Raw genomic sequence first — 14,570 nt, 5'->3', positions numbered from 1 at the left:
GTTATGATCATGGCGATACCTTATGTGTATTTTTTTTCACACTTTAAGGGGTTAAACTGACAGAATTGTTCTCTACAATTTCGGTAGGAGCCAGGCTGTGTCTAGTCTTGTAGGTACACTGGCAGTACCCACGAGATCCGAGAGACTAATATATCAGTCACAATGCGGGAACTAGCACCTGTTTGTGACGGATATTGTTCATCGTTAAGGGGTTAAAGGGGTATTCTTATATTGGGCATTTATGGAATCTGCATAGGATATATGCCATAAATGCCTAAAAAGTGCTGGTCTCACTTATGTGATCCTCACCTATCAGCAGAATTCTTCATACACTTCAATAGGGAGGTGGTTGCGCTTGCGTGCAGCCATATCTCCACTGAAGTATATGGAGATTACGGCGGGCAGGAATTGGCGGACAGGGGTCTGCTGATGGGTGAGGACCCCATAGGTGGTACTTATGGCATATACTGTAAATAGGAATACCTCTTTAAGAAAGTAATAAAATACTTGTTGAATACAATTAGTGAGGAGAACTACAACTCACAGCAGGTCCTGAAAACCTACAGGTATCATGGCATGCTTGGAGTTATAGTTCCCCATTCAGGGGAAGGGCATAACAGACAGTAGTTTCTTTGCAAAGTACTGGGGGGACACTTTTTTTCTCATAAGCTGCTGCAGTGCTCCCTGGCTCTTACCTTTTGAGTCTGACTATTTCTCTGCTCAGCTCTGTGAGCCGTGATGCAATATGATGGGACCGGGGGAGGGGGTGTTGAAAAGTTAAGTCCACCACGACAATTCCCCCCTATGCAGTGCACAGTCTACATGCTGGCTGCTGTAGTACACAGCCTCGTGCAGCCCAGCCAATCAGTATGACCCACATTAATTGGCTGGACTGCAGCAGGCTGCGTAGTATAGTGTCCAGCAAGTGGGCTGTGAGCTGCTGCTCAGGGAGGGGCAATGTGTCACACTACAGGGCAGGGCCCGCCGCTGGGGATAAAGAGGTGGGCGGGTAGCAGCAGCAGCAGCACACTACATACACCGGCATCTGGCATTTGCCAGATAGGCAGCCCGACCGCTGCTTCCCCTATAGCTACGCCACTGATTATAACCCTTAGAAGTGTATGTCTGTCCTACGGAGGAATTGCCAAGAAAGCCAAGGTGGCAGTCAGTACAGTTTCCTATACCATCGAAAGGCACTTGGAAACTGACAGGAAGATGTCTGGCAGACCAAAGTCCACTACATAATCCGTTTTTGAGAGTCAACAGTTTGCGTGATCGGCGCCTCACAGCACAAAATCTTCAAACCCAGCTTCATGCAGCAAAAGATGAACTAGTTTCCATTTCAACTGTGAAGAGAAGACTTCTATCTGCAGGCTTGACAGGTCGAGTATCAGAAAGAAAGCCACTGCTAAGATTGCAAAATAAAAAAGACTTGCCTGGGCCAAGCAGCACATCCAGTGGATTACTGAAGAGTGAAAGAAGGTCTTATGACCGATGAATCAAAATTTGTCATCTTTGGTACATCACGCATGGTTTTTGTACGTCGTCGAGTACGTGAAAGGATGCTTCCTCACTGTGTGACACCAACTGTCAAACATGGAGGACGACGACGCGTGATGGTCTGGGGCTCTTTTGCTGGTTCCAGAGTTGGCAACTTGCACAGGGTTACTGGCACACTGGACAAAAAGGACCAACACAGCGTTTTGATGCGCCATGCAATACCCTCTGCTGTACGCCCACTTGGTCAGGGGTTCATATTACAACAAGAGAATGATCCAAAATATATTTCTAGGTTATGTCAGAACTACCTAAGAAGACAAGAAGAAGCCGGTAGGCTTCAAAGAATGGAATGGCCTGCATAGTCTCCAGACTTAAAACCTATTGAGCTTGTTTGGGGTGAACTGGACAGGAGGGTGAAAGCAAAGCAACCTACAAGTGCCTCATATTTGTGGGAACTTTTGCCGCAATTTTGGGAAGAAATTTCGGAACAATGTCTGAATGCAATTGTAGAAAGAATGCCTCGATTGTGTAAAGCTGTTATATCCGCTAGAGATGGCTACTTTGAAGACTCAAAAATCTAGATTTAATTTGTTAAAACAAAGTTAATCCATTATTTTTATTCTTTTTAACTTGTTTATTCTATGCTTTTATTGCAAAGTACATTTGAGACAGTAAGGCGGGATTCACACGACCGGGTCGTTCCCGAGCCCGAGTGTCGGCCGGTAAAATCGTCCATTTTGCCTGGCCGGTTTGCATTCAGTTTTGCATCCGTGCCGGGCCGGGCAGATCCAGACAGTGACATCAGCGGCAACTCCTGAAGGGGAATCCCCATGTGTTCGGGGATTCCGCTTCAGGAGTTTCCCCTGATGTCACTGCCCAGATATTGACAGAGACATCAAGCGCTCTGTCCAGGAGCGGAATCCCCGAAAACACGGGGATTCCGCTCCTTCAAGGAGCTAAAGTGCGGCTAGCACATAGCAGAGCGGGGAGATACCTCCCTGCTCTGCTATAGTGGCGTCGCTGCAGTAGTAGCAGCCGCAGCTGCAGCTGCTAGCGGCGCCATCGAAGGTGTCGCCGGGCCATGGTGCTTTTCAAGCAGGGGAAGGGAGCCAGCGCAGCGCTCCCTTCCACCTGCTGTACACCCCGGCCCTGCCACACCGTGTACAGCGATGCCATTCGTCAGAATGGCATCAACTCCTCCTCCTCACATGCACTCTGCGCTGTGAGGAGGAGGAGATAGAGCGCAGGCTCCGGAAAACCCGGCCATCACCCGGGACACATCCCGGTGATGGCCGTGTATTACCCGGCCCCATAGACTTCTATGGGAGCCGGGCGGCCGGGTACCCGGGCGAACATAGAGCATGTCCTATTTTTTGACGGCCGGTTTTTCCGGCCGTCAAAAAATCGGTCGTGTGAATAGCCCCATTAGGGGTCTATTATTCCTAATGCAGCCGGGTGCCGGCCGATTTATGAACGGCCGGCACCCGGCCGGGAAACCCTGCCGTGCGACTGAGGCCTAACCTCTTCCTAAAAATTCAATATTTGAAGCAGCACAAATCCCGTTATCAGGAGTGGTGTCACGCTGTAAAATCAGACAAACCCAGTCTGACGTAACCTCTTCCTGTCACAGTCATTCTTTATATTTTTGTTTTTGGTATTTTCCCTCCCCACCTTCCAAAACACATAATTGTTTTTATTTTTTTTCGTCAATAAAGCCACTTGAGGGCTTGTTTTTTGCGGGGCGTTTTGTCGCCACATTCTGAGAGCCATAACGGTTTTATTTTTCCGTCGATTGAGGGGTATGAGGGTTTATTTTTTGCAGGATGAGCTGTAGTTCCTATTGGTACCATTCTAAGCTACATGAGACTTTTTCATCACTTTTGATTTATTTTTTTTCGTGGGATATGAAATGACCAAAAACAGTCATGCTGGCGTTCTATACTTTTTTTATTTTTTTCATTTATATTTTTTATTTTTTTATTTTTTTACATTCCTTCAGAGGAAAAATGGGAAAAGGTTTTTTTTTTTTTAGAACTTTTTAATCTATATATTTTTTTTGCAACACTAAAATCTTTATAAAACTTTTTTTTAACCAATTTTCTTAGTCCTCTTAGGGGACTTGAACCAGCGATAGATCACTGGTACATTACACTGCAATACTAATGTGGGGCGCCAATGAGCTGTCAGAGGGTGAGACCCCCTCTTAATATCTTAGATGCTGTGATCGTGATTGATCGCTGCATCTAAGTGGTGAAACGTTCAGGAACAGCGCGATTGCTGTTCCTTGCCATTAGTCCCGGGTGTCAGCTGTAATATACGGCTGACACCCACTGCATACGGAGCGGGCCCAGCGGGTAAGCCTGCTCCAAACATTACCCCACCCACCACGACGAGCTATTACATCATGGTGTGGGTAGTGTTTAAACTGTGTAAATATCAATAAAAACTGGAAAAATTGAGGTGTTCTAAAACTTTTACCGGTAGTGTATGTAAACCCATGAAGAGATTATTGTACTCGAGCACCATGGCCCCTACAGGCCACACGCACACAATGCATATTATGTGTGGATTTGTCGTGCAGATTTTCCTGTGACAAATCCACAGTGTATTACAGTACTAGCAAGGTAAATAAGATTTTACGTAACGTCATCAACACGTTGAAGTCATTTGCCGCACATAAATTAATCTGCAGTGCATATTTTAAAGTCTGCAGCGTTCCAATTTATCTTGCGTTGTCTGTCTCAGAATTGTATCTGGCAAGTTTATTAAAAAAATCACCAAATTATGCAGTTTAATTACTGCACCTCTTTCTGCATTTCATATGTAAAAAACACACCTAAGAACACATAAATATAACCCAGTATTAAGTGCGGATTTTACCTGCGGAGTTACATGTTTATCTGTGGTTTTGATGTGGATTTTCCGCATAAAATTATGCAACGTGTACATGTATCTTCAAACAGCTGATCGGCAGGGTGCCGAGAGTTGGACCCCCACCGCTCTAACATTGATGGCCTGTCCTAAGGTTAGGCCATCGATTTTGGAATTCTGGATAATCCTTTTAAAGTATTATGTACTTAGTGCATAAAGTGGGCATGCCGAGCAGGAAGTCTGTGAGGCAAAGTTTTAACCAATAGCTGCTGAGCACTGACTGATCAGAGAAAGGGGCGTCGTCTTGGCAACTGCAGTTTTCATTCTGGGGCTATGGATCTATAGTGTATTGAATACCTTGAAACTTGCACTTGTGAGATCAAAGTGAAAGAATTAATTTCCCTGGTAGGTTTAATGACCCTAGTGGGTCAATTTTACGAATTATGGACATTTCCCCAGTTTCACTTTAAAATCACTCTAAGAAGACATCAAATCCGGTGTTTATAAAACACCTAAGATATCCCAGCTCTGCTAACTCTTTGCAGAGCTGGAGGGGCAAGGTATGGAGATCTTTTAAGCCCACTAATGTAATTAATACTAATATACACCTAAGAGAGTTACAATGGGCCCACCAAAGAAGTTACCCACCCTTCATCCTTCGTTTTTGACCGCTACAATTTATTTTAAACTCTTATAATGACTGCACAAACAAATCATATCTTTAATAAGGACTGATAGGACATTTGTCATATATACCATAAAACTGCTAAACACAATCATCAACAATCCGTTATACTGTCAGGTGTAGGTAGGGTTGTCCACTGGTCCAAAGGCATTCATATACTAATAGTGACTTTACAATCGCTTTTAAATAGGCTCTGTCACCAGATTCTCAAATCCCTATCTCCTATTGCATGTGATCGGCGCTGCAATGCAGATAACAGTAACGTTTTTTGTTTTTTTAAAAACGTTCATTTTTGGCCACGTTATGAGCTATTTTATATATATATGCAAATGAGCTTTGAAATGGACAATTGGGCGTTTATTTTTTTCGTTATGTCCAACTGGGCGTGTATTGTGTTTTTAACTGGGTGTGTTTACGTGTATGATGCTGACCAATCAGTGACCAGTCAGCATCATACACTCCTCTCCATTCATTTAACCAGCAGCAATGTGCAGCCACATACACAGAGATTAACGTTAATCAAGTGTCCTGATAATGAATACACATGAAATCCAGCCTGGATGTCATGTGTATTCAGAATCCTGACACTTCTGACTCTTTTCTGTGAGAGTCCAGCAAGCCACGCGTAATTTCGTCCAGGCTGGATGGTCATGTGTATTCATTATCAAGACACTTGATTAACGTTAATCTCTGTGTATGTGGCTGCACATCGATGCTGTGTAAATGAATGGAGAGGAGTGTATGACGCTGACTGGTCACTGATTGGTCAGCGTCATACACGTAAGCACGCCCAATTGTCCATTTCAAAGCTCATTTGCATATATATAAAATAGCTCATAACTTGGCCAAAAATGAACGTTTTAAAAAAATAACGTTACTGTTATCTACATTGCAGCAGTGATCACATGCAATAGGAGATAGGGATTTGAGAATCTGGTGACAGAGCCACTTTAAATGTGCCAGAGCTTTGATAATAGAAGAAATTATTAGAATTAAAGTAGATCTCTTCTCATGCTATTCTGCTTTGTTTAAGGGGAGCATAGTGTGGAGAAAGCACCGCTCTACTATTAGCACAAACTGTACAAAAGAATATTGTGCTGTTTGGCTAATACAGACTAAAAAAAGGAATACAACACACTCATAGTATTTATGAAGGGAGTGCTCACCAGCGATTGATGGCTGCTGTGTATACATTCTGATATGGTGGCCATCAGTCACTGGTGAAAGCGGAAAAGTGGGAGAGTGAATACTAGGAGACTGCTGTATTCTTTCTTAGGTTCTATTTGCCAAACGGCACAACATTCTTTTGTTTCATTTGGGTGAAACGTGGAACAGACCTGTCCCAATACTATGTTGTCTTTAGGCCCTATTCACACAACAGACATTTTTTTGCTCCCTGTAGGAGCGAAATCCATAATCCCCGGCCACAGTGTTGCCGAAGCTGTGGCCAGGGATCCCACTTCAGGAGAAGTCACTGTCTATATATGGACAGTGAAGTCTAGGACTTCTCCTGGAGCGGTCCCCTACGGCGCATTCTACAGGAAGGGGGATGCCATCTACGGGGGTGCTATGTGTAAAGGGGTTGTGTGGTACTACCTACAGGGGGTTGTGTGGCAATCTTTACAGAGAGCAGTGTGTGGCATTGTCCACAGGGGGGCTGTGGCAATATCTACAGCGGGCAGTGTGTGGCTTTGTCTACAGGGGGGCTGTGGCAATATCTACAGGGGACTGTGTGGCAATATCTACAGAGGGCAGTGTGTGGAATTATCTAATGGGGGGCTGAATGAAATGAGATTCACCCGTTTTTATAACGGACCGATAAAAAAGCTGATGAAAAACGGGTCAAAATCGGCCGTTAAAGACAGAAACATGGCCGTTTTTATCAGCTGACACTCGGACCCTGTCGTGTGAATAGAGCCTTAGACAGGGAAGAATGGTTTGATGGCAGATCCGCTTTTATTTTTAAAGGGTGTTATTTATAACATACAGTATAATGTTATATATTTATTTAAATGTTACACGCTAATTACATTTCCAGCAAAAGAATTGTAAAATATACTAAGTAAAAATATTTCTAGAAATTATGCTGCAGGTTATGATCGTGTCAGCATATTGCGGAGGACTGGTTATGAATTTGTTTCTACGAATTATGTAAGGGATTTAATTACAACAAAGCTTGTCATTTGACAAGCGTTTGTTTTTATTTGTACATTTTTTTTTGCCCTTCACAATGCCTTTATATTTATAGTTGATTGTTTTCTTTTCTTGTTTAATCAACCATTGTTTCTGATATGTTTCTGATATGTTTTATACAATTACATTTTTTTTTAAGAAGTGTCTGTGTGTGGGAGATAACAACGATCTGTAAATTACACTTTTAACCTTCTAGTTATTGACCTAAATTCCAGTTTCCAGAGCATGTACAGGACTATAACCTATATGAAAGGGTAGTATGATGGCATTCTGTACTAAAAGGAGAAAGAAAAACAAAACAATAAGACCCAGACTTACATCAGTCTTATACAGAAGCATGCTGTAGATAGATTCGACAAATTTATTGAGCGGCGCACACCTCCTAATCAATTTGTCACATCTTGGGCTGTCCATGTGCCACAAACGGAAATTTACGCCAGCTACAAGAAGGCGTCAATTTCCACTGGAGTTTAAACCATTTTTTTTTCTTTACACCTTTTATTTAATTTTTTTTTTTAATTTGATGAGATCCGCCAAAAAGTAAAAAAAAGTTGCATATTTTTGCATTAAACTGGTGTGTGAGAAAATGTAAACCTTTTTTACGTCCATAAAGTTTTGTAAACCTGTTGATAAATACCCCCTAATGCCTAATGCACAGGACCGTGGTTATTTTGAGTTATGCAAAACTACGGATGTGTTGTCTGTATTTGTGGTTCATTTGTTGGCAAGAAGCCTTCCATAGTGCCACCAGTGTGTGTCATCAGTATTCACGGATCCACAAAAAAAAGGAAGGCTGGTGTTGATGTCACCAGTTTGTCCCAACCCCCTGAGTAGGTCACATGATCTGCATATACGGACAGTAAAATGACATGATCTGAGTTTTTGCAACCTCCACACAGATCCATTAATATCACGACCGTGTGCATGGGGCCATATTAATGGCTGTGTGCTATCTGCAAAATTGTGGATAGCACACGGACAAAATTAGAATATGTTCATTGGCCATAGGATCCAACTGTATAGGCATCCTGTTCTTACATTACCTTTTTTTTTTTTTTTCAGAATGTAGTAAAAAAAAAATAAAGTATCTTTCAACTGTACTGTATGAACTTTGTTCTTTTACAAGCTGATCGGCTGAATGTAGGTGGGACTTCTGCAGTGTGATTTACAGATCTGCTGTAAGGTTCTGGTATAAAATTGAACACATCACTCAGCTTTTTCCAGGTGTATATTTGTGTGTGTGTAAGACCCCATGCCCACAACCGTAAAATCGCCTGTAATTACGGACCGAAATGGAGGTCCGTAATTACGGGCCCATTTGTTTCTATGGCCGACGGACACCTTCCCATATATTTATGGGAAGGTGTCTGTGCCGTAGAAACTTTGCTGAAAAAAATAGGACATGTCCTATTTTTTTTATTTTACGGACTGTGCTCCCATACTTGGTAATGAGCGCATGGCCCGTAAAAACGTCCAGCTGTCCCCGGCCGTCCGCGACCGTAATTACGGGTTGTAATTACTGGCACGGTCGTGTGCATGGAGCCTAAATGATGTTTTTCAGTAGTTATACCCTGTGTTACAGTTTATACATGTGTGTGTTGAGAAAATCATGGTGATGGCAGTGCTGAAGGTTCCTGAAGCAGTATGAATGAAGCCTTAAACTGTTACTTGCACAATCAAAGTCCTTTTGCTTACAACAGGCTTGTGATATTCCCAGTAACAGGACAATATAGATGTGTTGGGTATGTTATTCTGCGAAGTGCCAACTGTAAGGGTCAGTTCACACGTTACATAAAAAATACTGCAGATTTTCTGCAATGGAATTAGTTGTGGAAAATCCGCAGCAAATACAGTAGCAGCAAAGTATATGAGATAAAACAAATCTCATCTACGCGCTGCGTAAATACGGCGTGGATAAATCTCTCAGAAATTGCCTTTTGGTGCAGATTTTCAGTCTGCAGCGTATAAATTGTATTTGCCTAAATGCTGCTTATTTGTTGCGGGACTTCACCATTGAATTCAATGGGGAGGTAAATCTCGTAACAAATGGCAGTTGTTGCAGTTTTTGCAGCGGGTTCACAGTGATCCCGCCACAAAAAAACGCAACTCAGAAAAAAAACAAAAACTCATACTAACCCAGAAGTTTGTGTTCCTCCCTCCAGCGTGGCCTCCCGGGATAACGTTTCATCCCATGTGACTGCTGCAGCCAATCACAGGCTGTAGCGGCGGTCACATGGGATGAAACTTCATCACAGAAGGCCGGCCTGGATGACGTCAGGGAGCCGGCCTCCTGAGATGACACTTTATACCATGTGACCGCCGCTGCAGCCAATCACCGTTTTCTGCAGTGGACATTCCGGGCGAAAAACCACCACGGTTTGGTTCGGTTCTTTGCCCAGAATTACCTGCCGCACACAGGGCGGATACGCTGCGTGCTTTTACGCAGCGTATCCGCCCCGTGTGAACACGGCCTTGTAGTTTTCTTTGTATATTTATTGTACAAAATATATTGTAGTAAAAAATGTACTCATCCTGTCAATATTTCTGTGCTGTGTCTTGCATCTGTCATACTAGCTTATCAGGTGGAGTTTTTCAGTGGTCATGAATAGAAATGGTCTGATAGGTAGGCAAGTCTTTCCTTTAGATGCCAATGTTGTTGTTTCTCTTGGATCACACATGGCTCTTTTTTTTTGTACTTTTTTTTTTTTACAGAGTTGTACATGACCTAGCTTTGTTTCATTGAACAATCTGCCTACTACTGTCTTCTCTCTATATTATAGCTGAAGAAGAAGAAGTGGAAAATGTTGATGTTTCCGGTCTGCCTGAAGAGGTGCTGCGGAACATTGAAGCTGACAGTTACTGGTGCATGAGCAAGTTGCTTGATGGCATTCAGGTAAATTGATTCCCCCTGTTCTCGTGCATTCTCTATAACTGATTTATTCCATGAATTTCAGCTACTGCAAAAAAAAAAAAAAGAGAAATAAGTACATTGGGGAAAACCTGCTCCATTGAGGTAATCTGTCTACATTTTATCTTTACTACTGGCTTATAAAATGACAAATGTGTTCACTTACAAAACCTACTACCACAGGGCTGGGGTTCAATCCCCAGGGATTTGTTTTCAGTCTCAAGGTATTAGTAAAGATGACAATCAGTTGAGGCACATCTGATTTTTTTTAAATGTAATTTAAGGTTAGGCTTTGGAGTATCTATCCCATGAGAAAATGCAGCTAACATCACAGAAAAGTAGCAGGTATATTTTTTATTTTTTTCTTGTCAAAAATTGAGTCTTATATGCATCTTTGCAGGTCTTACTTTTTTTTTCTTTGTTCCAATGCTTCTAAAGTTAAAATAAAAAAATTAAAAAATGAAGTAACTTTCCAAATTGTCGCTTGGTGTATATAACTCCTAAGAAAGCTGCTGCTTCATAGTTACAGATTGCAAACAAATCTTGTAGGAGGAGAAGACTGGACACCTGTGCAAAGGCTAGAACGTTAGATAATTTCTCAATTCTTCAAAAGATTAAACGTTCCCATCTCAGGTGAGTGTGAAGATTGTGGTGAGGTGTTGATTTATCCACCACTGAAAGACCGCAGGGATTCGACCTGGAGGAAAATCTGGTTTTGCAAAACGAAGGGGATGGATATTCATTTAAAATTATACCTATGAGTATATCAGAGATGTAGGGAATGTGCTACCACTTTATTACTAACAGAACTTCAGTGTGTGCCTGGATGAGAGGGCCACATCAGGGCTTGAGGGGAACGGACACTGGTGCACTTTGGGGATTGTACTACTGTTGTGCCCAGGTCAAATGCTGTTGTCAGTGAAACATTGTTACAAACACTGAGATATATTTATCATAATGACTCAGTGTTTTCTGTTTAATACGTTTTTAAATTATCACGGTGGGGCTTATTTCACAGTGGTGTGTTACCCCTGTTTTTAAATGAGTTACTAATAAAAGGTATATTTTACTCAATTGTCACTTCAGTGAACCTTCTAATTTTCTCATATTGTGGGAGCACAATTATATTTATATCAATTTATACAGTGAATTTATATTTAATCCATACAGTTATTATTTTCAATATATCTGGGTATGGCAGCCTTTGCACTCTCTGATTTAAACACGGAAGGGTGGATGAGTGAGGCTAAAAGTGTCTTTTCTGAATGTGAACTGATGTATACAGCACAGGGTGCGTCTCTCAAAACTACCTTTAAAAACCTTAATAGACTACATAAGGATTATACTAGAAGCTGGTGGGAGATCCAGAGTTTGGAAAACTATCTAAAAAACAATATAGTTCCCAGAGGCCTGAGGGTCCCCATTGTTCCAGCATCAAGATTAAAAACCACTAATATAAAAGAAAGGTGGGAACAGGAGATCACAGGGAGTTCACTTAGGCTTATGCAGATTCTAGTGGAGGAAGAGAAAGTCCAGTTTGACTCTATTAGTGCGGAGCTCAAAAAAGAGATCGAGGCCGCTAAGTCTTTGGTAGATACCCCTGGTTTTGATAAAAAAGATAAAATCCTACAACAAACTCTAGAAAGGTTCACTAATCATTTAAAGGAACGTAAACACTTCCAGTTCCAGAGAGACCTACAGGAATTTAGGGAGAAAAAAGCTTACGACTTTGTTAATACCCAACAACAGCAATATCAACAGACTAATAGGGGGCCGAGGGAAACTGACCCTTCCACATCAGAGAGTGAAACAACAGACTCTGAAAGAGTGGGCCCTTTCTTTGGTGGTAGTGGTGGGAAACAAAAATATAGGGGAGGAGCTAGAGGTAGGAATAGAGGCCGTGCTAGAACCTCTTCTAACAGTGGCAATAAATTTTTTAGCCAACAATCCCCCCATTTCCCGCTACATGCTGAGGGGACAAAAGGATTAGTGAAGGGAAATATGGATAGACTACGAATCATAAACCTATCTGATTATAATCTGAGTGCATCAGAGAACACGTTACTAGAAAAGGGCCTTTCCTTTGTCCCCACTGTCAAGTTTGACTCATTTTCTTGGATAAAGGATTTTAATTTGTTTGCTCGCAAACTTAAATGGATCAAATTCTTCAAACACCATAATAGAAAAAAATGCATTGAATTAGGGTTAGAAGAATCTGATATGGAAGGCCTGGTGGCCTTAGAGGGGTTACTAGAGGAATCTGGTAGAACCCCAGGTCTAGGTCCTTTCACCAATCTTAAATTGAAGAGTAGGAAGCTGCCACCTATAGGAGATTTTACCAATGTGGATTTATTTGTGGAAATGGTGGGAGATGAGATCAAAAATCTCAGTCAGGACATTAGGGGCATAGACAACAACCTGTCCTGGTCCGAAAGAGTAGCTCTGACCACCTTAGAGAAAAAACAAAGTATCGTTCTAAAGGCATCTGATAAAGGTGGGAACATCGTGGTCATGGGCAGAGATGACTACAAAAAAATGTGTGAGGACATTTTACTTAACCCTGACTGTTACACCATTTTGAAGGATAACCCCACAGCACTGTTCAAGAAAGAGTTGCTGGTCATTCTGAGTGATGCAAAGAGCAGATCTCTGATCAGTGCTAGCGAGTTTGGGTTCCTGTTTCCACAATTTCCCATCATGGCATGTTTTTATAGCCTGCCCAAAATCCACAAAGGGTATCCCCCCTTACGTGGCAGACCAATTGTTTCAGGCATTAATAATCTAACTCAAAATGTGAGTACATATGTTGATCAGGTGTTGCGCCCTTTTGTTTTGAGTCTCACATCATATGTACGTGACACTATGGATGTTCTGAAACAGATTGATGGTATTTCTTTGGAGAAAGGCACACTGTTGGCTAGCCTGGATGTTGAGGCGTTGTATTCATCCATACCTCACAAATTGGGTTACAAGGCGATCGAGTACTTCCTTGGATCAAGGGGCACTCAGTTTGCAGCCCATAACCAATTTGTTTTGCAGTTATTACAATTCGTTCTTGAAAAAAATATATTTATCTTTGAAGACAAGATCTTTCATCAGCAATGTGGCACTGCAATGGGGAGTCCTGCCGCTCCCACCTATGCAAATTTATTTCTTGGCTGGTGGGAGGAGACAATTGTCTTTGGGGACAATTTTACAAAATGGACTTCGTCCATTGGACTATGGATTAGATATATTGATGACGTGCTGCTTCTTTGGAACTCTACAGCAGAGGAGTTCCATAGTTTTGTAGCAGCCCTCAACACAAATGATATAGGGCTTAGGTTCACGTGTGAGATTAGTGAAAAAGAATTGTCTTTTCTGGATTTGAAAATTATAAAAACAGGAGAAGGTACAATTCGTACAAAGGTACACCGGAAAGAAACAGCAACCAATAGTTTCTTGCAATGGAACAGCTGTCATCCTTATCCCCTCAAACGTGGCATTCCAAAAGGCCAATTTATGAGAGTACGCAGGAATTGTAGCTCCATGGGTGACTTTGAGTGCCAGGCTCAGGAACTCAAGATAAGATTGAAGGATAGAGGCTTCCCCAAGGGTGTAATCAGAAAGGCCTATGAGGGAGCAAGGGACGCAGATAGGCAATGTCTTCTGGTTCCTAAAAAACGTAAACAAGAACAAGTTACGAGACTCATAGGCACATATGATTCTAAACAAAATGATATCATGCAAATCCTGAAAAGGTATTGGCGTATTCTCAGTTCTGACACAGATTTGGTTGATCAGATCACACAGTGGCCCTCTGTCACGTATCGGAGAGGGAAAAACATCAGGGACAGAGTCATGCATAGCTGTTTTGACCCCATTTTACCTAGGGGTACGTGGCTGGATAGACAAATACCAGGCACTTTTAGATGTGGTAGCTGTAAAGCTTGTGACTTCATTCTCAAAGGGAATAGCTTTACCAGTGTTGCAACACAGGACAAATACAACATTCGGGATTTTGTCAATTGCAAAACAGCGGGGGTGGTTTACCTCATTACATGCCCATGCCCCCTTAATTATGTGGGAAAAACGGCGCGACAATTTCGGCGCCGGATAAGGGAGCATGTTGGAGATATTATCCATGCTAGGGACACCCCAATATCTAAGCATGTGCATGCCAAACACCAAGGCCAAGCAGCATGTTTAAAGTTTCAAGCAATTGAACTTATTAGACCCCCCAAAAGAGGAGGTGACTGGGACAACCTAATTCTACGCAAAGAAGCCCAATGGATCCATAGACTGGCATGCATACAACCAGCGGGTTTAAACGAGCAGACTAATTATACTTGTTTTATTTAATATGTTATACCATTCCTCCACCTTAGACGGCCAATATTCACCTTGGGTGGCCTTTTGGTTGGGTGGTTGTAT

General features: G+C 42.1%; 1 protein-coding gene across 4 annotated transcripts in view; it reads left to right on the top strand.

Moving 5' to 3' along the window:
* TBC1D22A (TBC1 domain family member 22A) overlaps nt 1-14,570 on the top strand; it is a 544,224-nt gene that overhangs the window by 241,623 nt on the left and 288,031 nt on the right. For all 4 annotated transcript variants that reach the window (XM_075857221.1, XM_075857220.1, XM_075857223.1 and 1 more), the window contains one exon: nt 10,030-10,142. In XM_075857221.1, coding sequence (XP_075713336.1) covers nt 10,030-10,142 — 113 coding nt within the window. The remainder of the gene's footprint in view (nt 1-10,029; nt 10,143-14,570) is intronic.

Source organism: Rhinoderma darwinii, chromosome 3, assembly GCF_050947455.1.
Source record: "Rhinoderma darwinii isolate aRhiDar2 chromosome 3, aRhiDar2.hap1, whole genome shotgun sequence".
NCBI classification, from domain to species: Eukaryota; Metazoa; Chordata; class Amphibia; order Anura; family Rhinodermatidae; genus Rhinoderma; species Rhinoderma darwinii.
Note: the sequence above shows the minus strand (reverse complement) of the source record. Positions and strands in the feature narration are given on the sequence as shown.